The sequence below is a fragment of the Aquarana catesbeiana genome, linkage group LG09 (genome assembly GCF_042186555.1).
Source record: "Aquarana catesbeiana isolate 2022-GZ linkage group LG09, ASM4218655v1, whole genome shotgun sequence".
Taxonomy (NCBI): Eukaryota; Metazoa; Chordata; class Amphibia; order Anura; family Ranidae; genus Aquarana; species Aquarana catesbeiana.
Window position 1 is genome coordinate 89,044,045 of NC_133332.1, and position 27,509 is coordinate 89,071,553.

General features: G+C 43.1%; 1 protein-coding gene across 2 annotated transcripts in view; it reads left to right on the forward strand.

The window, feature by feature from the left end:
• The first annotated feature begins 982 nt into the window (after positions 1-982).
• The window catches only part of VARS1 (valyl-tRNA synthetase 1), a 57,605-nt gene continuing 31,078 nt past the window's right edge, over positions 983-27,509 (forward strand). The window contains exons 1-15 of one of the 2 annotated variants that reach the window (XM_073598937.1): positions 983-1,097; positions 3,897-4,233; positions 5,855-5,998; positions 6,272-6,386; positions 7,241-7,407; positions 7,520-7,604; positions 12,832-12,932; positions 15,766-15,893; positions 21,518-21,682; positions 21,771-21,852; positions 21,938-22,057; positions 24,576-24,684; positions 24,794-24,882; positions 24,996-25,086; positions 26,254-26,378. In XM_073598937.1, the coding sequence (XP_073455038.1) occupies positions 3,919-4,233; positions 5,855-5,998; positions 6,272-6,386; positions 7,241-7,407; positions 7,520-7,604; positions 12,832-12,932; positions 15,766-15,893; positions 21,518-21,682; positions 21,771-21,852; positions 21,938-22,057; positions 24,576-24,684; positions 24,794-24,882; positions 24,996-25,086; positions 26,254-26,378 (1,836 nt within the window). In that variant the 5' untranslated portion in view covers positions 983-1,097; positions 3,897-3,918. Of the gene's footprint in view, positions 1,111-3,896; positions 4,234-5,854; positions 5,999-6,271; positions 6,387-7,240; positions 7,408-7,519; positions 7,605-12,831; positions 12,933-15,765; positions 15,894-21,517; positions 21,683-21,770; positions 21,853-21,937; positions 22,058-24,575; positions 24,685-24,793; positions 24,883-24,995; positions 25,087-26,253; positions 26,379-27,509 lie in introns of both variants that reach the window. The other variant, XM_073598938.1, reaches the window with a different exon arrangement.

Here is a 27,509-nt window from a genome sequence, read left to right on the forward strand (position 1 = left end):
CACGAGTGCTTTTTTTTACCACTATTATTCCTTTATATTGGCTTTTGGAATTTACAAATGCAGCCATTTAGAAATCAGATGAAAGGTTTAGCACTGGAAAACACTTTTTGATAGATGAAAAGTGCATTTTATATACAGATATATAAAGATCAGACCAAAATGAGGGGCAAATATGGAGGAATGAGGGACAGGGACAGTCCTTCGAAATCAGGGACAGTTGGGAGCTATGCATACAATTATACCTCCCAACATTTTGAGATGGGAATGAGGGACACCTACTAGCAAATGTATGTAAGCATAGGACACGCCCCCTGCCACACCCCCTTAAAGAAGAATTAACCCCCCAAAAAAGTTAATCAAATCTACAAGTGCTTTTTTTACCACTACTTTTCCTTTATGTTGGCTTTTAAAATTTACAAATGCAGCAATTTAGAATTTGGATGAAAGGTTTAGCGTTGGAAAACGCTTTTTGATAGATAAAAAGTACATTTTATATACAGATGTATATAAATCAGACCAAAATGAGGGACAAATGAGGAGGAATGAGGGACAGAGGGACATTGCTCCAAATCAGGGACAGTCGGGAGCTATGCATACAATATCCAATGATGAATCATTCTCTTTTTAGAGTAGTATGTCCATATATTGCATCAGGCTGCAGTTACCAATTCCTCCACTAGATGTCACCAGTACACAGCCATTTAAGGTGCCCTAGCTGCTCCTGATTCCCTGATAGTGCCATAGAAGCATAAAGAACACAATAGAGTTATATTGGAGATATCAATGAGCTCCAAAGTCCCAAATTATATTAAAATTACAAATGGGTTTGATAAATAGGAGCTCTAGTTATAAACAATGCTTACTTGTATAGTGTTCAGTAGCTCGGAAATGATTTATCATAATGGTAAAAAGAGCAAGAAGGACAAGTCACAGCAATGATTTCTTGAGAAGTTCTAATCAGTTGAAGAGGACAGCTAAGTGTGGGCAAACTGGGGTCCTAAGCGAGTGCGCAGTGAGGGCGGAAGTAGGAAGAGAGCAGAGGGAAGTGAATACACGTGGGGCGGAGTGTGACGTTACCGGAGCGGAACCGAGGAGAAGTGAGTGAGAAAAGTGAGAGGATGGGGGAGAATGTGTGGACGGAGTGGGGTTTTGGGGGGACATGGTTGGGGATCAGAAGTCTCCATGTGCTGAGGAGCTACACATGACAATCTGTATCCTTCCCCTGGAGGAGCACGTGTTCTGCACAGAGCTGAGGACTGCTCATGGTTTCCAGATGTTCATAGGATCCCCTAAATGTATAAAAATACATCTCCTGGAAGGCTCTGCTAGTTGACTTTTTTTTAACTCAAACCCCATCACTTCTGTGCCCCTCTCTGATGTAGTTTCACTTTGGTATGAGGGCCTGACTTTCCTTGACTTTATGGCTAAGCTCCACCCACTGTTATCGTCTTATCCAATCAGAGTGTAGAGATGAGCTGACGTGCTTGGATCCAAGTCTGTCCCCCACCTGCCAGGAAGTTGTCACCTGTAGTGGGCCAATGATGAGTGGCAGTGGTCACAGGTCATTGGTCCAGTACTGGGGCCCCTGGATGGTTGTTCAGGTGGGGTCAGACCAGGATCCAAACACGCCTGTGCCCATCGCTGGTCCTGAGGAGTCACTGGACAGGAGGGTGGCAGATGTTGCAATTAGGGGTTCACCGATATTGTTTATTCAGGCCTGATACACATTTCAGGCCGATATCAGGTGCCGATATTCTGTACATCACCCACATGCAGCATGTCACTTGTTACCTGCCACCCAGACGTAGCCTGTCACTTGTCACCGTCACGTGCCACCCAGATGTAGCCTGTCACCGTCATGTGCCACCCAGATGCAGCATGTCACTTGTCACCGTCATCTGCCACCCAGATGTAGCTTGTCACTTGTCACCGTCATCTGCCACCCAGATGTAGCCTGTCACCGCAACGTGCCACCCAGATGTAGCCTGTCACCGCAACGTGCCACCCAGATGTAGCCTGTCACCGTCACCTGCCACCCAGATGTAGCCTGTCACCGTCACCTGCCACCCAGATGTAGCCTGTCACTTGTCACCTGATAACCAGATGTAGTTTGTCACCGTCACCTGCCACCCACATGCAGCATGTCGCTTGTCACCTGCCACCCAGATGTAGTTTTCACATGCCACCCACATGCAGCATGTCACTTGTCATCGTCACCTGCCACCCAGATGTAGTTTTCACGTGTCACCGCCACCTGCCACCCACATGCAGCATGTCACTTGTCATCGTCACCTGCCACCCAGATGTAGTTTTCACGTGTCACCGCCACCTGCCACCCACATGCAGCATGTCACTTGTCATCGTCACCTGCCACCCAGATGTAGTTTTCACGTGTCACCGCCACCTGCCACCCACATGCAGCATGTCACTTGTCATCGTCACCTGCCACCCACATGCAGCATGTCACTGTCACCTGCCACATCACCTGCCACCCAGATGCAGCATGTCACTTGTCACCATCACCTGCCACCCAGATGCAGCATGTCACTTGTCACCTGATAACCAGATGTAGTTTGTCACCGTCACCTGCCACCCACATGCAGCATGTCGCTTGTCACCTGCCACCCAGATGTAGTTTTCACGTGCCACCCACATGCAGCATGTCACTTGTCATTGTCACCTGCCACCCAAGTGTAGTTTTCATGTGTCACTGCCACCTGCCACCCACATGCAGCATGTCACTTGTCATCATCACCTGCCACCAAGATGCAGCATGTCACTGTCACCTGCCACATCACCTGCCACCCAGATGCAGCATGTCACTTGTCACTGTCACCTGCCACCCAGATGTAGCTTGTCACCGTCAATCATTGGCCGTCACTCGCTGATCGGCTTATGCTGTGACAAATCACAGCACAACCAGGGCGGCAGGCGTGTGCGCACTCTGCCCAGCAGAGCTGATGATGTATCAGATGTGTGATCCAGCGCAGAGCGCCCATACTGCAGCTGTTTATCCGCATAAGCGTGCAGAAAGTGTTTAAAGCTGAACTCCAGGAATTTCACAAAAATGACCCCCTCCCTGCACTCCTTTGCTTTGGTTTTAGCTTACCCCCAAGTCACCAGAACTAGTGTCCCCATTGGAAGATTTCCCCTCCATTACTTTTGTGGGGACAACCCAAAATGTGGGCAATTTCTTTTACTTTCAATGATAATGGTAAATAGGACAAATAGAGAGGGTGAATCTATGTAACGGGGGCACAGACAGCAATAAAAACTGACAGGTGTTCTAATCCCTCTCCCCTCTTATCCAAAAAAAATAAGTTTTGCCTTGTAGTTATACTTGAATTGAACAAGCTGAAGTTAAAAGCTGATTGGCTTCCATACGCAACTGCACCAGATTCTGAGTGCTTCACGTTTAGTAAATCTACTCCATTGTGTCTTTTGGACTTTAGAGAATTTATATGATGACTTTTGTTTTTTGTTTATATTTAAGTAGCACAACATATTTGTTCTTTCTCACAATTTTATGTTGTAGCTGTTTTAGCTTATGTTTGAGCACTATTTACACAAGCGCAATATTATTGATGTATTTTATGTAAAAAATATTCACCTGTCTTATCTCTAATGTTCTAATTTACAAGTCTAACAAACCTCATTACTGATCTTTATGCAGCTTGTAAAATGTTGTGTGGGGATGATATCACCCCTCACATGATGAAATGCTGAAAGAAAGTGGTGTAATATGGACAGTAAGGCAGCTAGTGTGTCTTTAACTATAATACAGATGGGTGTATCAGCGGACAGCTATTTAATGTCTGGATGAAGCATGCTGTGAATCACTGCAAAGGAATTGTGATTTGAACAGGACTCTTGACGCTTTCTCTCTTCATCTGCAGTTCTTTACTTCCCCGTCCTACAATGTCGACTCTCTACCTTCCATTATCTTCTACCTCTGATCCGAAATGCACCTGGGTGCGTGTATGTGGCCAGTTCTCGCCTCACCCTCGCCCCGAGGTGAAAGAAGTCTCTTCAGGACCCCGGGGTCTTCCCCTACCGTGCCTTCTGTCTCCTTCCACTGGATCTGTATGGGGGGCTTGGGCTGTCTCCTACATGCTGGCCCCTGAGTCTCTGTCAGGGGATGGGGACCAGCGAAGCTTCTCTCTCATCAAACAGTGGGTAAACTATGCAGAAACCGATGTGCTGCCAGCTGCCTATGGCATCGACCACAAACCGGTAAGAATTCTTTAAAAGTGAACTTACACATAGCAGCCAATCCCTTTTAAAGCTGATTTGTAACCCCCAAGACAATTATACATACGATGCGCAAATGTGTGAAACTTTGGTTTGTTAATTACAAGTATTTAGCCACTGCAGACACCCCAATTTCTCATTCACAGTAACATTACCTTTACAGTACATTCGGACTTAGCGCGGCTGTTTTTTTTTTTTTTAATTATGAATTCCTCCTTGATCTGGCCACAGTCTTCTGGGCACTGTGCAGAGTTGCTGCACATGTGCATAGTAACCAGAGGGGGTCACTAACTTGACATAGATATCATTCAGGTGAATGATCGAGTAGTTACTATGCAGAAGGGCAGCCTTTCAGGACAGCACGCAGAAGACTGCAGTTATCACTGTAGTAGCTCGGGCTATTACAGTCAGTTACAGCTTCCACAGAGGCCAATTAGGTATCACATATGCATACTTACATGGTACCAAGCTGGCCCAGTGTAACTATGCAAAACATGTCATCCCTGGAGTCCAGCCCTAAAGCTAATGTCCACCCAGGGATATACTCCAATAATTTTGGGGGAAAAACCTACAATAAAGACCCCAGATACTTTATATGTGGTCACGTGCTGCTCCAGATTCTGTTTTTTGGACTGCAGAGTAGGAGGGTGCTTCTTTAGGTGTCAACATCGCTGCCTGGTTTAGGTGGACACTTTCCTTTTGCTATCCAGCAGTAGGGTCTTAACATTTTTTTTTATTATGCATTTGATTTAATTTTCTGCAGGGCCACTCTAAAATGATGTAACAGCAGTTAATGACCTGACAGCAGGCCCTAACATTTACACCTGTGGATATGGCCCTTGTGAGAAAGAACTGTAGGGCAAGTCCAGGGTCTTTAAAGTGACACTGTGACTTTGTTTATTCAGGCCAAAGTGACTGTGTCTGTGTAAAGAGTTTCCCTCAAGCCACTGATTTTCACTTTTTCAGTGTTTCGTCGCTATCTCTGCCTCCATTGCAGCCGGCAAAAAATACCCAGTTCTTCCGGTGAGGGGGAGCATGTGACTTCCTCCCTTGATGCAGTGGCCAGTAATTGGGTTTGAGCAGTGCCATATGATGGAGGAGGAAACAGTCTCTTTGTCTAAGCTTCAAAACTTAGTATTATGGTGCTAACTCTGATTGAGACAAGAGCAGCAGGGTAGAGCAATGGGTAGAGGGAATACGTTTCACTTCAAGCAATTAACAAATTCCAGGCCAAGGACCTCTTTCCTCCTTGTTGATATTTATTCAAAGGTTACAAAAATATTTTATTTTTATTTTTGATTTGCCACATGGCAGCTGTGAGATGAAATCAGGCTTGGAGTTGTAGGGGATGCTGTGTATGTTGATAGGTGGGAGTGGTACTTGTCATCTGTATAGTGAGATTTGCCAATGGCCTATGAAGGAGTTGGAGCAGTGGCAGGGAATCTGCAGGATTGGAGGGTTCGAATACTGCCCTTCAACCACAGTAACTACAATACTTTTAGAAATGTTCCTGCTGCTGAAAGTGTCCCATTTTTTGCCATTCTGTGTGTTTAGCTGTTGCTGGTCTGTAATATTTTTGTCTGATTTTTGACCCTTTTCCCAGACTAGAGACCGTGCTCGGGTGGAGCTGCATAGAATCCTGGAGGTGTTGGACAGTCACTTGAAAGTGCGCACATACCTAGTAGGAGAGCGACTGAGCCTTGCCGACATTGCTGTGTCCTGCTGTCTTATCTATCCATTTAGTAAGGTATTGTCTGTATACAACAGCTTATCCTAGTGATATTTGCTGCCATAGTATGCATCGCTCATAGGTAACCCGCTAATTCCAGTGATTGGGAAGCTGATTTAAAATCTATGATTTGAAACTATCGCCAGAGTTTGCTGGGTCATTGCTTCTTTTCAAATACAGTCTTTCTGCTCTGTAACTAATCTGGGTTATGTGTTTGCTGTATATTTTCACTTCCCCCATTTCCTCCTAATCTTGGCCACCTTTATATGACATCTCTTGTGTTTATTGCAGGTCATCTCTCCCTCCACCAGGCAGAACTTTGCCAACATTACCCGCTGGTTCCTGACCTGTGTCAACCAACCACAGTTTAAGGAGATTATAGGAGTGGTGGCACTATTTAATGGAGGTATAATAACACATGATTGGAAAATTTTAAGTTTATTGTAACCACACTTAAAGTGATCATCAAGTCAAAACTTTTCTTCTTTGTTTAGAATAAAGTGCAGAAGGGTCCCAACAGCTGTGTTATTACTGCTATCTGGGACTCCTCTAGTAAGATTTCCTGTCCTGCTGATAATGTTTTACTAGACATTATAGGGGGAACAATCCAGCACCAACACAGACAGAAATAATTACACTGTTTTTATTAATATGAGTAAGAGAAGGCTATAACTGCTGCAAGATTTATATTTTTGGCTGCTTCCTGTTGCAGATTTTCCCTTTGTTCCTGTACAGTAAACAGGACAGAAACTAAGGAAAATGATTTCTAACGAGCACCACCTTGCAGTAGGAACCCAAAAGGGGATTCTTATCTTTCAATACATCTTGACTTGTACATTTTTGCTAAGGGTACATAGGTCCTCAACATACAGACTGCAGAGGTGGAGCTAAGAGGGTCATTCATTAGGTAGATTACTGAAACTAGATTACTTGCACTTCTAGAATGTCAGTGTATCCATTTGATTGCACCTTAAAGTGGAAATAAATCCTGCTATCCTTTACATCCAAGGAAGCTGCCATCTTCACCTCTGTTAGATCTACAGTTGTCATGGTGCTGCACTTGTGATCAGCTATGACCCCAGGCATTTGATGGCTTGACAGTTTTGTTGAGAGCACAAACAGCTCTGACCGTTATTCATTGCATGCCTTGAATGTAACTGTTTTGGGAAACCGTTAAATTGGTGGGTTTAGTTCCACTTGAAGAACAAGGGAAACCCAAGAATATGGTCCAGACATGACCAGTCTTGTATTTCTACCTAGACCTCAAGAGCTCAAACCTCCATACCCCATCTGCACCAACCAGCACAGCTGCTGTTGTCAATGGTCCTCCGAAAACAGCTGCTCAGTTGAAGAAAGAGTCCAAGAAAAAAGAGAAGTTGGAGAAGTTCCAGCAGAAGCAAGATAAGATAAAAGTACAGCAAACAGAGGTGAGCGGGCTTTCTTGTTAGTATCTTCAGGTTCTCTGGTCCTCTGTTTTTGTTCTGATCACATTTGTTCTCTCTCTCTCTTCCTTTTTTTTTTTTCTTTAATGTACATCAGAAGAAACCAAAGGTAGAAAAGAAAGAGAAGAAGGAACTTGGTGTGATAACCTATGATATTCCGACTCCTGCAGGACAGAAGAAAGGTTAGCCTAGAGGGAAATGGATAATCCATATCTCTGTAATTTGTTGTGAAGAATTGTTTTTCTCTCCCATTTGCTTTTGGCTCTGGGACCTGTCTTCCCTAACAAAAGTCAACATGAATTGGTTTTCTAGCTCTGGAAACGTTAAATGACACTTTTTACACATTTAACCCCCTTACAACCACCCAACACCTATGTGCATAGACAAAATGAGGGCTCTAATACCCACACTCCGCACATATCCATTGCTGGGCGGCCGATGTGTATGTGCTGAGAGCACGTTTGCTGTGTGCGCCCAGCACAAAGACCAAGCTGTCAAAGACTGCTCTCAGTCTGGCCTAAAGATCGGTAGCCGGCAGACTTCCTATCATGTGACCACTGTGACAGTGGCCATATGATTGCCAATGCTTCCCACCTCCTTGCAATTCAGAACTATTTAAAGGGGTGGGCAAGAAGGGGTTAAAAAATGACTGAGAGCAGTTTAGCATAACACAACCGAGAACAATGGGGAAGCTCAATATTTGTGAAATTTGGCTTCACCAACATCCTTTTAACTTATAACATGCTAATATTTGCTAAAGCCTGAACTACCAAAAATGTAGGACAGTCAGGGCAGAATTACATTTTTGCACTGTGTTGCAGTATTTTGAATGGCACACCAAAACATTAAGGCAACACATCTCTAAAGCACATGGTTTGCAATGCATGATAATGTTACTGTGTGTTGTGCCATCAGAATAAATGCAGCATGTGGACTTTTTTGTCCTTTTCTGGTGCAGCCCTTAACACAACACACAGGTGAGAAGGAATCCTGAATAGGTGATTGAAGTAGATTTTTTTTTGCATTAACCACATCAATACTGGGCACTTTCGTCCCTTTCCTTCCCAGGCCAATTTTCAGCTTTCAGCGCTCTCGCATTTTCAGTGACAATTGCGCAGTCATGCTACGCTGTACCCAAATGAAATTTTTATCATTTTGTTTGCACAAATAGAGCTTTCTTTTGGTGGTATTTATTCACGACTCCGTTTTTTATTTTTTGCAATATAAGCAAAAAAAAGCGGAAATTTGGAAAAAAAACAATATTTTCTTTATTCTATTTTAAAAGAAATCCAATAAAATCGAATTTTGTCATAAATTTAAGCCAAAATGTATTCTGCTACATGTCTTTGGTAAAAAAAAAATCCCATTAAGTGTATAATAATTGGTTCCTGTGATCACGGACGGATGTACTCAAATGATCATGTACAGATGTGCGCAGGTGATCACGGACATATGTGTGCAGATAATCATTGGGACAGGTGTTTTTACCCTGTGGGGTACATGTGTTTTGGGACATTGTGTTTTACACTGTGTATTACTATGCTGGTGATCAGTGTGTAAAAAGCTGTAAAAAACAGCTCATACACACTGATCACCAGCTGGCTGCAGCGATCCGCTCTCCTCTCCTCATGACAACTAATGTGTGAGGAGAGGAGAGCCGATCGCCTAGCAACCAGCTCTCTGTTTACATCACATGACGGTTGTGATTGGACACGAGCGCAAGTTGTGGGTGACACAAGCGGGTGACACGAGTGGGTGACACGAGCGCATCCCCCTCCTTCTAAAGGAGGTTCCTGAACGTCCCTCAGAAGGAGAGAGCGCCCACCCGTCCGTACATATGCAGTGGCTGGGGGGGAAGTGGTTGTGTACTTTTTATGTTTATCTTTTTTTTATTTTTAATATAGTCATGTGTAAACGCATTTAAAATATTTTTACTCTTGTTTAGATGAGTAAAAATGAAATACTGCATATAACCGTTTCAGATTTACATATACAGTCAAAAGGTGGCTCCCTGGTCTCCCTTACCTGTTAGTTAAAAAACAAAAAAAGATGGTTACATAGCACAGTAGCTCAAGCTGAAATTTACACACACTGGTGTATGGCCCCATCCTCCTCCCTGCTTCTTTGATTAAATTGTTTAGTATAGTCTTAATGTACACCACAAGCCATTGGAGAATTATGGAGGCTGCCATTGCTGACCTCTTCTTCGTGAATATTGGTTGCATGGCTGTCATGCAAATGTTCTGGCTGCAATACTGCCTAAGTTCCTAATCTAGAACAAGTATAGAGATAAGGAGTTCTGAAACTCAACTTACAGCCTGCTTTTTTTTTTTTTGGACTTGTGACCTGTGAAAAGGTATTGATGTCAGACAAAGCCAAGTAGCTCATTAATGGCAGCCCCCCTCCAATGAGAAAGTAAAGCATTTCTGCTGTGGTCTATCTTTAGAAATGAATGCGCAAGAATTCCCGTCTCTTTGATGCATAAGTACACATCTCGAAGTCTGGATACGTTATTTTTTTCTTTTGTAATTCCTTTATTTGTATAAAGAGTCATAGAAAATACAGACCTTAGAAATCATCAATAGAAACTCCAACATTTGAACGGCTAACAAAGAGCATTAAGCCAACGATCCCAGAGGTAGTATTTAATAGGACAAGCCAATGCCACGACTGAAGCATATATAGTACTGCTTACTTATATTGTAGGGGAGTAAACATAAAATGGCATTGAAACAGGAAAAGACACATATGGCAGGGTCATGTGTGCCTACAGGTGGAATACCTTGAGTGATTAAGAGAGTTGCACTTATCTAGTAATCTGAAATTAGGAGGAACAGGGAGGAAAGAAAAAGAAATCGGAGCTGAGGGAGGGCGAACCAGGGAAAAAACACAAAAGAAAAAGAAACGAGAAGGGAAAAAGAAAAAATAAAGGGGAGGGGTAAAGGCTGAAGCGTCACCCGGTCATCCCCCACCCTGGGTAGAGCGAGGCATGCAGGAGTTCACTGGGCGATGGAAAGCTTGTTGAGGTAGGCATCAGTATACACAAAATAATTCCACGGTCTCCATGTTTCAGCACACATCTATTCCGTGTTACGTGTAGCTGTGATTTCTTCCATGTATCGTATGGTGTTAGCGAACCACAGAGCTTTCGTAGGGGGGTCAGCATCTCTCCACCGAAGCAGAATGCAGGCCTTAGCGGCATTTAGGAGTCTCATTGTGAGAGAAGATTTGTGTTTTTTAACAGGTTGTTCCATCAAATACAATAACCAGGCTCCAGGGTTAGCATGCAGGTTGACAGCCGTAAGTTGTTTAATGATAGCGGTTACATCTTGCCAAAACTGTTGAATTTTAGGACATTCCCATAAAATGTGGATCATAGTCCCACCCAGCGCACCACAACACCAACAGGAGTCTGGGACCTGGGGGAACATACGGTGAAGTTGGGTGGGGACCCTGTACCATCGGGTAAGGATCTTATAACTAGTCTCCTGGACCCGTGTGGCAATGGATGACTTTTGAGCAAAATGGAGAATCTTTAGTCTTTGGACAGGAATATGGCTCAGAGTCAAATTGTTTTCCCATTTAGTGAGCAGTGGAGGAACATGTTCTTCTCCAGGCTGAATCGGGGAGGAATATAGCAAGGAGAGGGAATGACGTATTAGTTTCCCTCTGTGACATAGTGATTCAAAACATGTGAGCGGGCAAAAGATACCTGGGGTACGTGAGCAACGTCGGAGAAAATACCGTAGTTGAAAGCCACCCCAAAAGTCCAGAGGAGGGTCACTAAGATGGGCTGGGTCGGAGGAAATTAATGTCCCTGTTGACGTGAGGAAGTCCATCAGGTGAGTATAGCCCTGAGCATTAAAATGACAAAACCACCATGAAGACCTAGAATGAATTTGAGATTACCTGAGATGGGAATCATAGTCGAGGGAAGCGGAGAAATTGAAGTGTTTCCCTTGCGACCTGTAATGTACTGCCTAAGGTAGGATGCATGCACAGCTCTCTAGGTATAGGGGATGTCCAAGGCCAACTCAAAGCAGTATCCTGAGTGTCTTCCAATTCCATGAAGACCCAGAGCTTGGCCTCCCCATGGCAATGCCAATCAACAATTTTGGTGAGATGTGCGGCCCTATAATAAGCCGAATATCTGGAAGAGCGGGGCCCCCAGAGACCTTCGGTAGTTAGTCTGTGCAAAGTCTGATGTGGTTTCTGATGTGACCACAAATTTCTGGAACTGTGAGCCAATAGTGCGAAAGAAAAGAGGCGGAAGCCGAATGGGAAGGTTTTGCAGTAGAAAGAAGGTCCAAGGGAGCACTATAATTTTGAGAGCATTGCGATGGCTGAACCATGTCAGGGTTAAAGAATGCCAGTTCAGCAAGTCTTTCAGTTTGATAAGAAGTGGCTCAAGATTGGTTTCATATGATTTAGATGGGTCAGAAGTGATGTTGGTGCCTAGGTATTTATGGATACGTTATTTGTTAACGAATATTAGACAAAGCAGCAGAAGACTGCGTGAGAGACTTGGACATACAAACTTGTCTGTGTATTCCTGACGGATACATTTTTATATTGATTTATGTTTGACACACTTTTCTAAAAACATGAAACAATTTCATGCACACTACCCAGCGCTTATGTATTACAGAAAAATTACTCCTTAGGAGACAGCTACTTAAAGCAATCAAAATTGTCACATAAAGCAATCGTAGCAGTGCTCCTCAATAGTTTAAAATAAACTATATTGCCAAAAGTATTGGGATGCCTGCCTTTACACGCACATGAACTTTAATGGCATGCCAGTCTTAGTCCGTAGGGTTCAATATTGAGTTGGCCCACCCTTTGCAGCTTTAACTCTTCTGGGAAGGTTGTCCACAAGGTTTAGGAGTGTGTCTATGGGAATGTTTGACCTTCTTCCAGAAGCACCTTTTTGAGGTCAGGCACTGATGTGGACAAGAATGCCTGGCTCGCAGTTTCTGTTCTAATTCATCCCAATCTGTTCTGTCGGGTTTAGGTCAGGACTCTACAGGCCAGTCAAGTTCATGCTGTTCAGCCAAACCCCTAATGTTTCGTCATTACGACTTCTCCCTATCATAAACGTGACAGGCTAGGGGTTGTAACCCAGTGAGCACAAAGGGTGTGTTATTCTTAATGGTGGAGGATTGAAACCTACAGCTGTCTCCTTTCAAAGAAATTTCTGCACTGACTCTCTGCTGCATTGTTTCAACACCAAGGGTGAAGGACTATGGACTTTTTGATGTTTTGAATCAGTGAGCGCTGCTGCACGGAGTGTCATATACTATAGTATTCTGTGTACTGTCATTTCATTGTATTGTGCTTTTTGGAGTTTTTCTTAAATGGTTTTCCTTTTTCCTTTTTTTTTTCTTTTTTTTTTTTTTTTGCTTTTAGATGTATCTGGCACTATGCCAGATTCATACAGTCCTCAGTATGTGGAGGCAGCCTGGTATCCATGGTGGGAGAAGGAAGGGTTCTTTAAACCAGAATATGGGGTGAGTCCTTATGTAACATGAAATTGTGGGCCTGGTAACATCAGTGTGTTGCCTTAATGCAGGCATGTTGAACATGCATGGTATGTTTTTTTTTTTTTTTTTTTTTTAGGAAGAAGCCTGTTTATTTTAAGTGGACCGCAGCGTACCTAAAATCATGTGTGCCACTTTTTTTTATTTTCCACAATTGAACAAAATTAACAATTCATTCACATCTGTGCATTGAGGTGCTTTAGAGTGCTTTGTGTCAGTACACTGGGATTGCATTGAAAATGAATTGCAACACACTTCACACGTTACTATGCTTTTGCAGTTACATGGTAAAATAGTGTAAATAGTCTAAATTTCTTGTATGTGAAGACACTGGTAGAAGAGGCCATTTAGAGCTTATCTGACTGTGTCCTGCTAGAAAGGCAGGCCAAAAATATCCTGGTGATATTACAACTCTGTCTGCTCAAGAACACTTTGGATTCCTTCAGAAAGAACTGGTCTGTGACCAGTGAAAAGGGGAACCTGTGCCAACCTAGTAAACCTACAACACCCACTAGGATCAATGGATAACAATAAACTTGGATTGGGCCAAATTTCTTACAAGTCTTATTTGTTGGCAGAACAGAATTTACAGCACTGTTGACATTCCATTATGTTGCTTCCCTTCCAATAAGAATTGCTGTAGAGTTAAGACACATTGGGCCTGATAAACTGTATATTTGTGTGTGCACAGTGCCCCTGATACCAACTTGCTGACCAGACTTGTTCTCAAACTTTTTGTTTACAAGTTTAAATTAGCATTTTTTTCTAGAAAATTACTTAGATCCCCAAACATTATATATATATATATATATATATATATATATATATATATATATATATATATAATATTTTTTTTTTTTGTTTTGTTTTAGCAGAGACCCTGGAGAATAAAATGGCGATTGTTGCAATATGTTATGTCACACTGTATTTGCTCAGCGGTCTTTCAAATACGATTTTTTTTGTAAAAAGAAATACACTTTAATGAATAAAAAAAAAAAAACACCCTAAAGTTAGCCCAATATTTTTGTAGAATGTGAAAGATGATGTTACGCCGAGTAAATAGATACCTTACATGTCATGCTTTAAAATTGCGTCTGCTCGTGGCATGGTGACAAACTACGGTGCTGAAAAATCCCCATAGGAGAGGCTTTAAAAAAAATTTCAGGTTACCTGTTGAGAGTTACAGAGGAGGTCCAATGATTGCAGCGATACCTCACATGTGTGGTATATGTGTGGGCGCGAGGTACATATGCGTTCATTGCTCCGCTCAGCAGAGGGAGGGAGATGGCAGCTTCTCCCAACTCATTCCTCCCTCTGGCAAGCATCTGTACAATTCTTATCATAGGGAGTCAGACCAGGCACAGGTCTACGACTAATATCCGAACCATTTTGTCACAAATCCTCTTTAAACATATGCCCAATATGTGTGTCTTATACATTTGCACACACAACCTTTTTTTATGTTTTTCATTACCTCTTACTGCTGCTGTTCTTTCCTGTGCTTTAAGAACGATCATCATTGGACTGGATCAATGTAATGATTGCATTTTTTTTACATTCAGTCTTTTGATTCTAAGAAAAAAAAAGGCATCTGGCCCTTTTTACCTGTTTAATTTGATGTTTACATTTCCAAGGCCTTTAAATGAAAGATTTCTTTACTTCACTATACTTGTGTAATCTTTGTAGATAACAAAAACTCCATGCATGCAGCAAAATACTGTATAAGGAAGTTTAAAGTGTGACTAAACCCACAACAGTAAAATCAGTCTGTATAAGCATGCTTGTTATACTCACTGTGGAACCTGAGGGGTTAATCCTCTGCATTGTGTAAAAAGGCTGTTTGAGCCTGTCTTTTCTGATCCTCCCCTTCTTTTACTATCCCCAATCTATCTGCTAATAGTACAGAGCCTTGGAGGCACTCTGTACATGCTCAGTTTGATGTGTATTGCTAGAGAGTTTTTTTTCTTGGGAGGGTGCATGTGATCAGCACTGTCCAGACAGGGGGTCAGGGGTCCTGCAGCCTCATAGGACAGTCAGAGTAGAGTGAAAACTCCTCCTCCTACAAGCTTTAATCAGACACTGGTAGAAGTCATAAGACTGCTATATACTGCTGATGAGAAAAGATATTTAGCAGTTTATATTTACTTAAATAATTGCATTTCCATGTTCTGTGGGAGACCAGATATAGTGAATGCAGGGTCCTGGGTTTAGTAACACTTTAGGTTCATTGAGGATGATTTGTCAAAACAATCATTAAAGTACAACTAAAGACAAAACTTTTTTTTAGTTTTGGATAGAGTGGAGAGGGATTAGAACATCTGTCAGTTTTTATTGCTATCTGTGCCCCCATTAGGGGGATCACCCTCTCTATTTGTCCTGTTTACATTATCAATGAAAGTAAAAGAAAATCCCACATTTTGGATTGTCCCCAGAAAATGAATAATTAATAAAGGAGGAATCTTCCAATGGGGGCACTAGTTCTGGAGACCTGGGGGTCCTCAATGGTTTTTCTTAATTTGTAGGGATTTCCTCTCCTTTCCTGTATTGGCTATGGGACCGGAAGTGAAGGGAAATCTCCCCAATGGGACACAGATGGCCAAAAAAAAAAAAAAAAACGGACAGGGTTTATAACCCTGCCTTACTCTATCCAAAATGAAAAAAAAAAAATTGTCTATAGTTCTGCTTTAATTCATGAAGCTATATACAAGTTTCCATAAATGTGTTCTCTTCTTTTGCCTTTTTTCTCATTCATATGTTAAACTACACAGGTTTGTGAAAGTGATCACAATATTATGTCTTTCAGAGAACCAGCATCTCAGAGCCCAATCCTAAAGGCACATTTATGATGTGCATCCCTCCACCAAATGTGACTGGATCTCTTCATCTAGGTCATGCTTTGACGAATGCCATTCAAGACAGTCTGACTCGCTGGTGAGCACATGATGCAGGCAGCATAGCCAGAAAAAACAAAATCCATAAATGATAATAATGTGAACTTTTTTAGAAACAATATTGGTACTATTGATTGGCTAGGGAGGCAAAAAGGCTGAAGGCAGCTCTAGGCTTTTTTATTTAACAGGTTTTCTTTATTAAAGATGAGCATGCTTTGCTAACTTAACTTACAGTGCCTTAAAAAAGTATTCATACCCCTTGAAATTTTCCAAATTTTGTAATGTTACAACCAAAAACATAAATGTATTTTATTGGGATTTTATGTGATAGACCAACACAAAGTGGAAGGAAAATTTATAAATTGTTTTTAATTTTTTTTTTACAAATAAATATGTGAAAAGTGTGGCGTGCATTTGTATTCAGCCCCCCTGAGTCAATACTTTATAGAACCACCTTTCACTGCAATTTCAGCTGCAAGTCTTTTTGGGGATGTCTCTACCAGCTTTGAACATCTAAAGAGTGACATTTTTTGCCCATTCTTCTTTACAAAATAGCTCAAGCTCTGTCAGATTGGATGGAGAGCGTCTGTTAACAGCAATTTCAAGTCTTGCCACAGATTCTCAATTTGATTTAGGTCTGAGCTTTGAATGGGCCATTCTAACACATGAATTTGCTCTGATTGAAACCATTCCATTGTAGCTATGGCTGTATGTTTAGGGTTGTCCTGCTGGAAGGTGAACCTCCACCCCAGTCTCAAATCTTTTGCAGACTCTAACAGGTTTTCTTCTAAGATTGCCCTGTACTTGGCTCCATCCATCAACTCTGACCAGCTTCCCTGTCCCTGCTGAAGAAAAGCATCCCCAAAACATGATACTGCCATCACCATGTTTCACGGTGAGGATGGTGTGTTCAGGGTGATGTGCAGTTTTAGTTTTCCGCCACTTATAGCGTTTTGCTTTTAGGCCAAAAAGTAAAATTTTGGTCTCATCTGACCAGAGCATCTTCTTCCACATGTTTGCTGTGTTCCCCACATGGCTTCTCGCAAACTGCAAATGGGACTTCTTATGGCTTTCTTCTTGCCACTCTTCCATAAAGGCCAGATTTGTGGAGAGCACGACTAATAGTTGTCCTGTGGCCAGATTCTCCCACCTGAGCTCTGGATCTCTGCAGCTCCTCCAGAGTTACCATGGGCCTCTTGGCTGCTTCTCTGATTAATGTTCTCCTTGTCCGTCCTGTCAGTTTAGGTGGACGGCCATGTCTTGCTAGGTTTGCAGTTGTGCCATAATCTTTCCATTTTCGGATGATGGATTGAACAGTGCTCCGTGAGATGTTCAAAGCTTGGGATAGCTTTTTATAATCTAACCCTGCTTTAAACTTCCCCACAACTTTATCCCTGACCTGTCTGATGTGTTCCTTGGCCTTCATGATGCTCTTTGTTTACTAAGGTTTTTTAACAAACCTCTGGGGGCTTCACAGAAAAGCTGTATTTATACTGAGATCAAATTACACACAGGTGGACCCTTTTTACTAATTAATTGACTTCTGAAGGCAATTGGTTCCACTAGATTTTAGTTAGGGGTATCAGAGTAAAGGGGGCTGAATAGAAATGCACGCCACACTTTTCACATATTTATTAGTAAAAAATGTGAAAAACCATTAATCATTTTCCTTCCACTTCACAATTATGTGCAACTTTGTGTTGGTCTGTCACATAAAATCCCAATAAAATACATTTATGTTTTTGGTTGTGACATGACAAAATGTAGAAAATTTCAAGGGGTATGAATACTGTTTCAAGGCACAGTAACTAAAGCCGATCTTTACCCATAATAACTTGATAAAAAATAATGTTCTTTAGCAAGGAACTTACATTCTTCATTAAAAATTATGCTACCAAAATTAGTGTGTGCTTTAAATTGCCTCCAGCATTGCTCCTGTTTCTTCTTGCTGAAGCCCAGAACCCCTGAGCAGCAGATTATCTTTAGGCTGTCAGCAGATCAGCCTCTAGTGGCCTCCGATTTTAGGCACAGTGCGGAAAAAAAAGAGAGCAAGAGAGTATGTGCAGAGCAGGGTGAGACAGTGTATTACTGTATTTAAAGCCGTATAGGCACTTATTTTTAATGTTTGCTATACCTGCGAAAAGGGCCAACCTGGGGTGATCTAACAGGACTTAATTTTCTGACTAAAGTTCCACTTTAAATTTGAAGGCAATCCGCTAAAAACAAATGAAATGCATAAATACTGGAGCAGTTTTACCTCTTGAGAGTTTTGTATTTTTTTCCATCAAGTTTAAGAGATTTACTCAGGTCTTCAACACAGCAAAGTCCTGTCCAACAGGGTAGGAGATCTAATGTTTTCAGCTGCATTTAAAGTGATACTAAAGGTTCCTTTTTAAAAAAAAAATAAATAACAAACTTGTCATACTTGCCTTCACGGGCCCTGATCCTCGTCTTCTGGGGTCCCTCGATGGCTCTCTCGGCTCCTCCCTGCATTCGAAAACCCCCTGGGAGAAGCGCTCTCACGGGGTGGGGGGTTACCTTGCAGGTACGCTCCCAAGTCCAGCATTCGGCGTCCATAGACACCGAATGCAGGACTCAGCCCCGACGCCCGCATCATTGGATTTGATTGACAGCAGCGGGAGCCAATGGCTGCGCTGCTATCGATCTATCCAATCAACAGCCGAGAACCCCCTAGCCGAGAGACGGCGCGCCCCCGTGGGACAAGTTTGAGGGTTCAGGTAAGTAAAAGGGGGGGGTGGCTGGGGGCCGGACACTGCCAGGTGTTTTTTCATCTTAATGCATAGGATGCATTAAAGCGGAGGTCCACAATACAATAAAAAATTACATTAACATTCTCTAAAAAATCTATTAAAAAAATTTGAAAAAAAAATTGTTTTACTTACCAGAAACGCCTGTTGCTAGGCAGTCTTCCTAATCTACCTCTTCCTATTCCGCTGAGCTGTTCGGTTACTTCCACCTCTTCGGCGAACTGCCCCTTCTGGGACCTGTGTGTGTCCCAGAAGACGACAGGGCCATTCACAAAGCGCCGCGAAACTCAGGCATGCGCAGTAGGAAATGGGCGCAAGGCTCCACTGCCTGTTTCCCTTAGTTAGGATGGCGGCACCGGCACACAATCCAAAGGACGGATCGGCCTCGGGGGGGGGGCGACATCAGGGGCTCGCTGGACAGGTAAGTGGCCTTATTAAAGGTCAGCTACAGTGTTTGTAGATGCTGACTTAATAAAAAAAACAGCTGGAACACCGCTTTTAAGGTGAAAAAACACTTACCTTTACAACTCCTTTAGGTAATATTTACAGGTTTTGTCCCTCCCCCAGCCTGTGACTCGACAGTGAAAAAAGAAATGGCACACTGATGAGCTTATCTTTCTGTCACTCTGCTTTCTTCTTCTTTCAGCATGTTCCTTGCCTTTACATCAGCACATAGCTGATTGGTTCTTTGCCATGTCAAATTCAAATAGGTGCACTGCTTGCATTAAAAAAACAAAACACATTTATAATACATGTACACCTTTAATTAAAACATAGCTCAGCCCCCCTCAATACAGATAGACCTGCCCCCCTTGCAGTTCTATATGGCTGTTGCCTCCCACACTGTCTGCAGCCTGGATGGTAAAATCTAGTGGCATTATCCGTGTGCAATAAAGTTCCATTGATTTGAATGGGATATTCCTAACAGTAGATTTTTGCCTTCTGGCAATTTTGATTAAAAGGTGTACATGTAGTTTAATGGTGTATTAATGAATAAAGTGCTGCCTTTTTTTTTTTTTTTTTTTTTAGTGCATAGAGTTCAGCTTTAATGTCAGGAATTCACAGTTGTCACTGGAACAGGTGACCCTATTGGAAGATATCTCCCAAAATTTAAAATTTCCCCTCACTTTCTTTGACGGTGGTCACTGGGACAAATAGTAAACTGGTGCAAAGGAAACCCCTAGGTTCCAACCTTTCCCCTACTCCAGTGGTTCTCAACCTTCCTAGTGCCGTGACCCCTTGATAACATTTCCCAAGTTGTGGGGACCCCTAACAGTAAAATTATTTTGGTAGCGTGGGTTGTCAGCACCCAAGGCAAGACAAATAATTTGTGCCCCTAACCCACAGACATTTAATGTTCCCTGAGTCCCTTCCACTTGTACAGTATTAAAACCCCTTATGGTACATTTTAGGATGTACCACTCTTTCTCTTTGTTCTCCTTTCTTTCCCTTTTATCTCCCTCAATCCTAATTTCTTGGTTTTTTTTTTCCCCAATCCCTCTCTCTAGCTGTCTTTCTTGTTTTTTCTCTTATTCTCTCTCTCCCTTTTTCTTTGTTCCTCACCCTCTTTTCCTCTCCCTTCCATGTATTCTCTATATTTATTCCTTCTCTTACTCCTTGGTGGGGAGGTGGCGGAGAGTTGGGATGAGTGGCAGTGCTGGTGAGGGGTGGGATAAGTGGCAGTGCTGGCGGGGATTTGGCATGAGTGGCAGAGCTGGTGGGGGGAATAGAATCATTGGCAGTGCTGGCGGGGGGTTGGGATGAGTGGCAGTGCTGGTGGGGGGAATGAGATCAGTGGCAATGCTGGGGGAGTTCTGATCAGCCAACTTAGGTGCTCTTGATCAAGATCATCTGCTGATCTGAGCACTGTAGTGGGGACTTTTAATGGCAACTACAATCACAGGTAGTGTTACTCACTCACTGTGTCTTCGACCTTGTGGTGTCATGTAGCAGTGACGCCTATGCCGAAATCAGGCGATAGGGTCTCCTCCAGCCCCTCCCACTTCACATTCCTCACCAGTCAGCTGACCTCTAGTCTCTGCCCCCCCAGCCATGCCATGAACTGAATGGGTGGCTGCAAAGAGGCTGAGTGGGCGGCCGCAGGCTCCAGGAACAGCCCTGCTGGGCGGCTGCAAAAAGGCTGGGAGAGCGGTGCGGGCTTCAGGAACAGCCCAGGATTCGGTGACCCCGGGCAAATCGTCATTTGACCCCCGAGGGAGTCCCGACCCCCAGGTTGAGAACCACTGCCCTACTCTTAATTGAAAGAAAAAAATCTTTAATATTTACTTATAATTTTTAGGGGATCCTCTAGGACAGGGGTAGGCAACCTCGGCCCTCCAGCTGTGGTGAAACTAAAAATCCCATCATGCCTCTGCCTAGGGCTGGGGAAAAAATCGATTGAATCGAGTTGACAGGTCAAATCAATTCAAATTTTCAGCAAATCGACTTTTTTAGATTTTTTTTTCACCAGGACCGGCGCCGGTCCTGAGGAGCTGCTGGTAAGAGTTTTTAGGCGAGGCCATGGCTTCGGCCTAGTCTGCGAGGCCAGGTGCCGCGGACTAGGCCGAAGCCGTGGCCTCGCCTAAAAACTCGTGCCCGCAGCTCCTCAGGACTGGCGCGGTGTCCATAAAAAAAAAAAAAAAAAACTTGATTCGAATCGTGAATCGAGTTTTTTTTTTTTTGGGAGAAAATCGCCCAGCTCTACCTCTGCCTCTAGGAGTCATGCCTGTGTTTGTCAGGGTCTTGCAAGGTCTCATGGGACTTGTAGTTTCAAAACAACTGGAGGGCCTAGGTTGCCTACCCCTGCTCTAGGATTTGTCCAGGCTCACCTTATATCTTTATCACACTAAAAAGGCGTTGTATAAAAGGAAAAAAAAACGTATTTGTGTACTTCTAGGCATCGCATGCGTGGTGAGCTGACCTTGTGGAACCCAGGTTGTGACCACGCTGGGATTGCCACCCAGGTAGTTGTGGAGAAGAAGCTTTGGAGAGAGCGTGGAAAGACCCGGCATGATCTGGGCAGAGAAGCATTCATAGATGAGGTGTGGAAGTGGAAGAATGAGTAAGTCGCATCTGTTTGTGGAAAGTAGTTTATATCGTGTTGAAGGTATTTTAAACCTCATAGTTACCTTATTCTGCTGTTCTTTCAGGAAAGGTGACAGAATATATCACCAACTGAGAATTCTGGGTAGTTCCTTGGATTGGGATAGAGCCTGTTTTACCATGGAGCCAGTGAGAAAATGTCTCTTCTCTGAATTGGTCTACTAAGATTACACTGTTCCTACTACTTACTGTATAACTATTGTTCTTCCTTTAGAAATTATCTAATGCTGTACAGGAAGCTTTCATTCGCCTTCATGAGGCCGGTGTGATCTATCGCAGCAAGAGGCTTGTCAACTGGTCATGTACACTGAACTCAGCCATATCAGATATAGAGGTGAGAAATGGTGACAAGAGGTAGAGATGCACCGAAATTTCGGTGGCCCACACATATTGGGCAAAAATTGTGTCATCGGCATTTGCCGAAAGATAAAAAAAAAGGGCAGATAATGGCTGCGGGTCACATTGGAGTGGAATCATGGCTGCGCAGTGAGGATGCCTGGATTGCGCATGCTCAGTGATAGTGCCTGTCCAATCACAGCCGGTCACATATAAATACGGAAGTGATGTAAATCGGCTCTCCTCGCAGGGGAGACCTGGGCAGGTAATCAGGGCACTGATTATCAGTGCCCTGATTACAGGAAAGCCCCATCAGTGCCACCAATCTGTCTATGAGTGATGCCAGTCAGTGCAGCCTTTCAGTGTCTGCCCATCAGCGCCACCCATCAGTGCTGCCTATGCGTGCCGCCTATCAGTGCGGCATATTGGTGCAGCCTCATCAGCGCATATCAGTGAAGGAGAAAAATTACTTATTTACAAAATTTACTGACAAAAACTAAAAAAACTTTTTTTTTTTTTTTTTTTTTTTTCAAAATATTCGGTCTTTTTTGTAATAAAAAATAAAAATCCCTGCAGTGATTAAATACCACCAAAAGAAAGCTCTATTTGTGTGATGAAAAAAATAAAAAAAATAAATTTGGGTACAGTGTTGCATGATTGCGCAATTGTCATTCAAAGTGCGACAGCGGTGAGAAATGGCCTGGGCAGGAAGGGGGTGAAGGTGCCCTGTATTGAGGTGGTTAATATCACATTAATGGTAATGGCAGACCACATCACTGGATAGGAAATCGCCAAGCCAGTGGTTTGTGACAGTTGGGTTGGTTAAACTCTCTGGAACTCCACATACATCTGAAAAAAATGCACATTTGACAAAATTATTTTGCATTGATGTTTGTCAGTTTTTGTTTTTTCTCTGTACTTCCTCGGAAACTGCTCTCCTTAAACTCTCAAATGACCTACTAATGGCTAAAACCAGTGGACACTATTCTGTACTACTTCTCCTGGATCTCTCTGCTGCCTTTGACACAGTGGACCACCCCCTCCTCCTCAAAAAACTCCACTCCTTTGGTCTCCGTGACTCTACTCTTCGCTGGTTCTCATCCTACCTATCACACCGCTCCTTCAGTGTCACTTACAACTCTACTTCCTCCTCTCCTCTTCCTTTCTCCATTGGGGTCCCCCAAGGTTCTGTTCTTGGACCTCTCCTTTTCTCAATCTACACCACCTCCTTGGGTCAGTTGATTGCCTCCCACCGTTTAAATATCATCTCTACGCTGATGACACCCAAATCTATCTCTCCACCCCCCAGCTCTCTCCATCTGTCTCCTCACGCATTACCAACTTACTAGCAGACATATCAGCCTGGATGTCACATCACTTCCTCAAACTCAACCTATCCAGAACCAAGCTCATGATATTTCCTCCCTCAGGTGCCACTTCCCCTGATTTCCCTGTCAATATCAACGGCTCAACTATCAACCCATCTCCCCACGCCAAGGTCCTAGGTGTAATCCTGGACTCTGAACTAACCTTTCGACCCCACATTCTATTACTATCCAAAACTTGCCGCCTTAATCTCCGCAACATCTCCAAGATACGCCCCTTCCTAACCTATGTCACCACAAAGCTTCTAATCCACTCCCTGGTCATCTCCCGCCTCGACTACTGCAACTCCCACCTCATTGGCTTACCTCTAAATAGGCTATCCCCACTTCAGTCCATCATGAACGCTGCTGCCAGGCTCATCCACCACACAAACCGCTCAGCGTCTGCTACACCCCTCTGCCAATCCCTCCATTGGCTGCCACTCAGTCACTGAATTAAATACAAGATACTAACTATAACTTACAAAGCCATCCATAACCTGGCCCCCAGCTACATCTCTAACCTAGTCTCAAAATACCAACCTAATCGTTCTCTTTGCTCCTCCCAAGACCTCCTGCTCTCAAACTCCCTTGTCACCTCATCCCATGCTCGCCTTCAGGACTTCTCCAGAGCCTCCCCCATCCTCTGGAATGCTCTACCCCAATCCGTCCGATTTTCTCCTACTTTATCCACATTCAGACGATCCCTGAAAACGCATCTCTTCAGAGAAGCCTATCTGGCCCCCACCTAACAACTGTACATTTATCTTCTCAATCAGCACATCACCCACAGTTATTACCTCTTGTATCTCTTGACCTTCCCTCTTAGATTGTAAGCTCTAAGGAGCAGGGCCCTCTGATTCCTACTGTATTAAAGTGTATTGTATTTGTACTGTCTACCCTCAAGTTGTAAAGCGCTACGTAAACAGTTGGCACTATATAAATCCTGTATAATAATAATAATAATAATAATAACTTCCTGCATCCTTGGGCACATTGTTAGCTGCCCAATATCATAATGTTTCACAGTTGTGCTCCTTCACATAGGGAAAACCCAGAGGAGGAGAACAGAGAGGCATTTGTGATAATGTATCTGAGGACTGCTTAGGGAAAAGCTGTGATTGTGTGTTTTTTTTTGTTTTTTTTTCTTAGGTGGATAAGAAAGAACTTACTGGTCGTACAGTGCTGCCGGTGCCTGGGTACAAAGAGGGTGTGGAGTTTGGGGTGCTGGTTTCTTTTGCTTACAAAGTACAAGATACAGGTAAGAATAACATTAATGGTGATAGTTGATACCAAACTTGTTCCAGGCACTTCTATTTCTGTTTGCTTGGATGTTTTTCACCTGCTGAGACTTGTTGTCTTCATTCTAGGTGAAGAGGTTGTGGTGGCCACAACTCGAGTGGAGACCATGCTGGGAGACACAGCGGTGGCCGTCCATCCACAGGATCAACGCTATCAGGTGAGAAAAATTGTTACTAACAGTGTATGCTCCAGAGATCTGCAAGATTTACAAAAGCTCATTAGTATTCTATCCAGAAATGACATCCCTTCTCTTGTCTCTGATTGTTGCAGCATCTGAAAGGAAAGAGCGTTATTCATCCGTTTGCAAACCGCCTACTTCCCATTGTCTTTGATGAGTTTGTGGATATGAGCTTTGGGACAGGTTAGTTAAAATTCACTATACAGACAACAGTTCATTAAGAACAAGAGAATGTCAGTCCACATAAGTGAATAAAAGGGAATGAGTGTTAAAGTGAAGCTCCACCCAGAAGGTTGAAATACATGTATGGAAACTTTTTTGCATGCCAGAGGATTTGTAACTTTGGCCAACTCACCGGACACAGGTGATGATGCTTATTCACTGTCCAATGAGGAGCCATGGAGGTGATCTAATATCCAGGAAGATGTAGAACTTCATTTAGGAACTGTTTATGTTCCTTGCAGGGACAATCAACAGGGAGCTGGAGGTTTTTCAGTTTGCACATATCTAGCTTTGTTTTTTTTGGGGGGGGGGTGGGGGTGTCACACTGCTGCTCACACAAGGAACGCAAGGGTCCTACCTTCAGCCTGCCGCCAGGTCCAGCAGTTTTTATGCTACTGTTGCAGTGAAAATAATATCAAAGATTAGTAACACATCTACCGATATAAGTTTACCTGAAGTTTCTATTTATCTATCTGAGGGCTTTAAGGCTAGGTTCACATTGTTGTGGGTAATTGTGTGGAAATGCTCACAAAATCGCATGAGACCCCAACCTGCAGACTGAACACATTCTCTTTTAATAAAGAGTGGGGGTGCCATTAATTCTTGGTGGCAGCCCTACTCATCAGCAAAACACCCCTCGTTTTCGAACATGTGAAACCACATGGTGCCGCAGCACCTTGCAGTTCCGTGTGACGCATTTAAAAAAGAAAAAAAGGGCCTGGGACTTTTTCCACGTGTTTCTGTGAGTAGGGCAACACACTGAAATGAATGTGTCCCTACCCACAGAACACGCATCACACAACTATGAACAGAGCCTAATGCCGTGTACACACGGCTGGACTTCCCGACAGAAAAAGTCTGATGGGAGCTTTCGGTCGGACATTCTGACTGTGTGTATGCCCCATCGGACTTTTTCTGTCGGCATTTCTGACGGACTCAGATATAGAACATGTTCTAAGTCTCTCCGTCGGAAATGCCGACAGAGTTTAGACCGTTTGCAAGTCCGGCTGTGTGTACGTGGCATAAGATTTACTCCCTATCTCCACCAGTTTATTTTATTTTGGGGTTTTCCTTTAGTTCTTCTCATAGATTCTCTTATGTGTGTCTTTTTTTTGTAACCAATCACAGGAGCGGTGAAGATCACTCCGGCACATGATCAAACTGATTATGAGGTGGGGCTGCGACACTCATTGGATTTTATAAACATCATGGATGACAATGGTCTGCTGGTCAATGTGCCTAAACAATTTTTGGTAAGAAAACTTAGGGGGTGATTGTTTCTAGCCTTATTTGTTGATATGGAGATATGCAACAATAATGTAATGCTTTTAATATAAAAATTCAGTGTCATGCTTTAGTAAATTGGAGGTCACTAGGAGATATGCTGTGTTTATCACTGCCCTTGTCTGGGTAGGTCCATTCACACTTGTGATTCGCAGAACAGCATACATGGCAGGGCACCTATTCTATGTGTGGTGTGTTAGATCATTTATTGTGAATGCCACCCAAATGCATCGTACAGTGGAGTATAACGCATCACAATACAGGTACATTTTTTTGATTTGTTGTGAGGTGTTGTTCATAATGAATGGGCTGCTTTAGTGCGGGGCAGCATACCTCGTGTTACAGAATCTCAAAATGTGTCAAACTAGCACTACAGTTATGACATGCTACATAGGTGTGTTAACACGCAGCCCCTAGCACTTTTATTTCTTCTACATCTTGTGGCTGGTAGAGGCAGGGGGATACTGTAAAGGGTAAGTTTAACTCTGGGCAGTTAAGATGCAAATAGTTTGTAGGGGAAACCTTCCTTCAAAGTGTAAGTAAACCCCCCTATCGTTTTCAGCCAAGGAAGCTGCCATCTTTTCCTCTGTTTAATCTACAACTGCCATGATGCTACACATGTGAATAGTTTAGACACCAGCCATTGGATGGTTTGGTTGAGAGCACAACCAATGGGAGTGTTACATTTCCGGCACATGTTGGAAATGAAATGGTTTTATGGAAGGGTTTACTTCCGCTTTATGTGATGTTCCGCGACCATGGCATACTTGGTAAGTAAACACATGAAAAATACAAAATGGATACGGCGCCAAATGCTATGCAAGCACTAACACAATCTGATGCTGCTCCTAAAATTAGTAATAAACTAATAAGCAAATTGTAAAAACAGTGAAGGGCACAACAGTACTGAAATAAAACAAATTAAATAATAAAAAAAAAATAAATAAATAAAAAGTAGATAAGGTGCAAATAAAAAAGTTCATATTTCATCCAACATTGCTGTAGAAAGGAAAAAACAGTGAATCTTCTTAAAGGTGTTCCGGGCTGCAGCTATGGAGGGAAGCAGAGGCCGGTCCGGCATCTAGCGAGTGTATGTAACA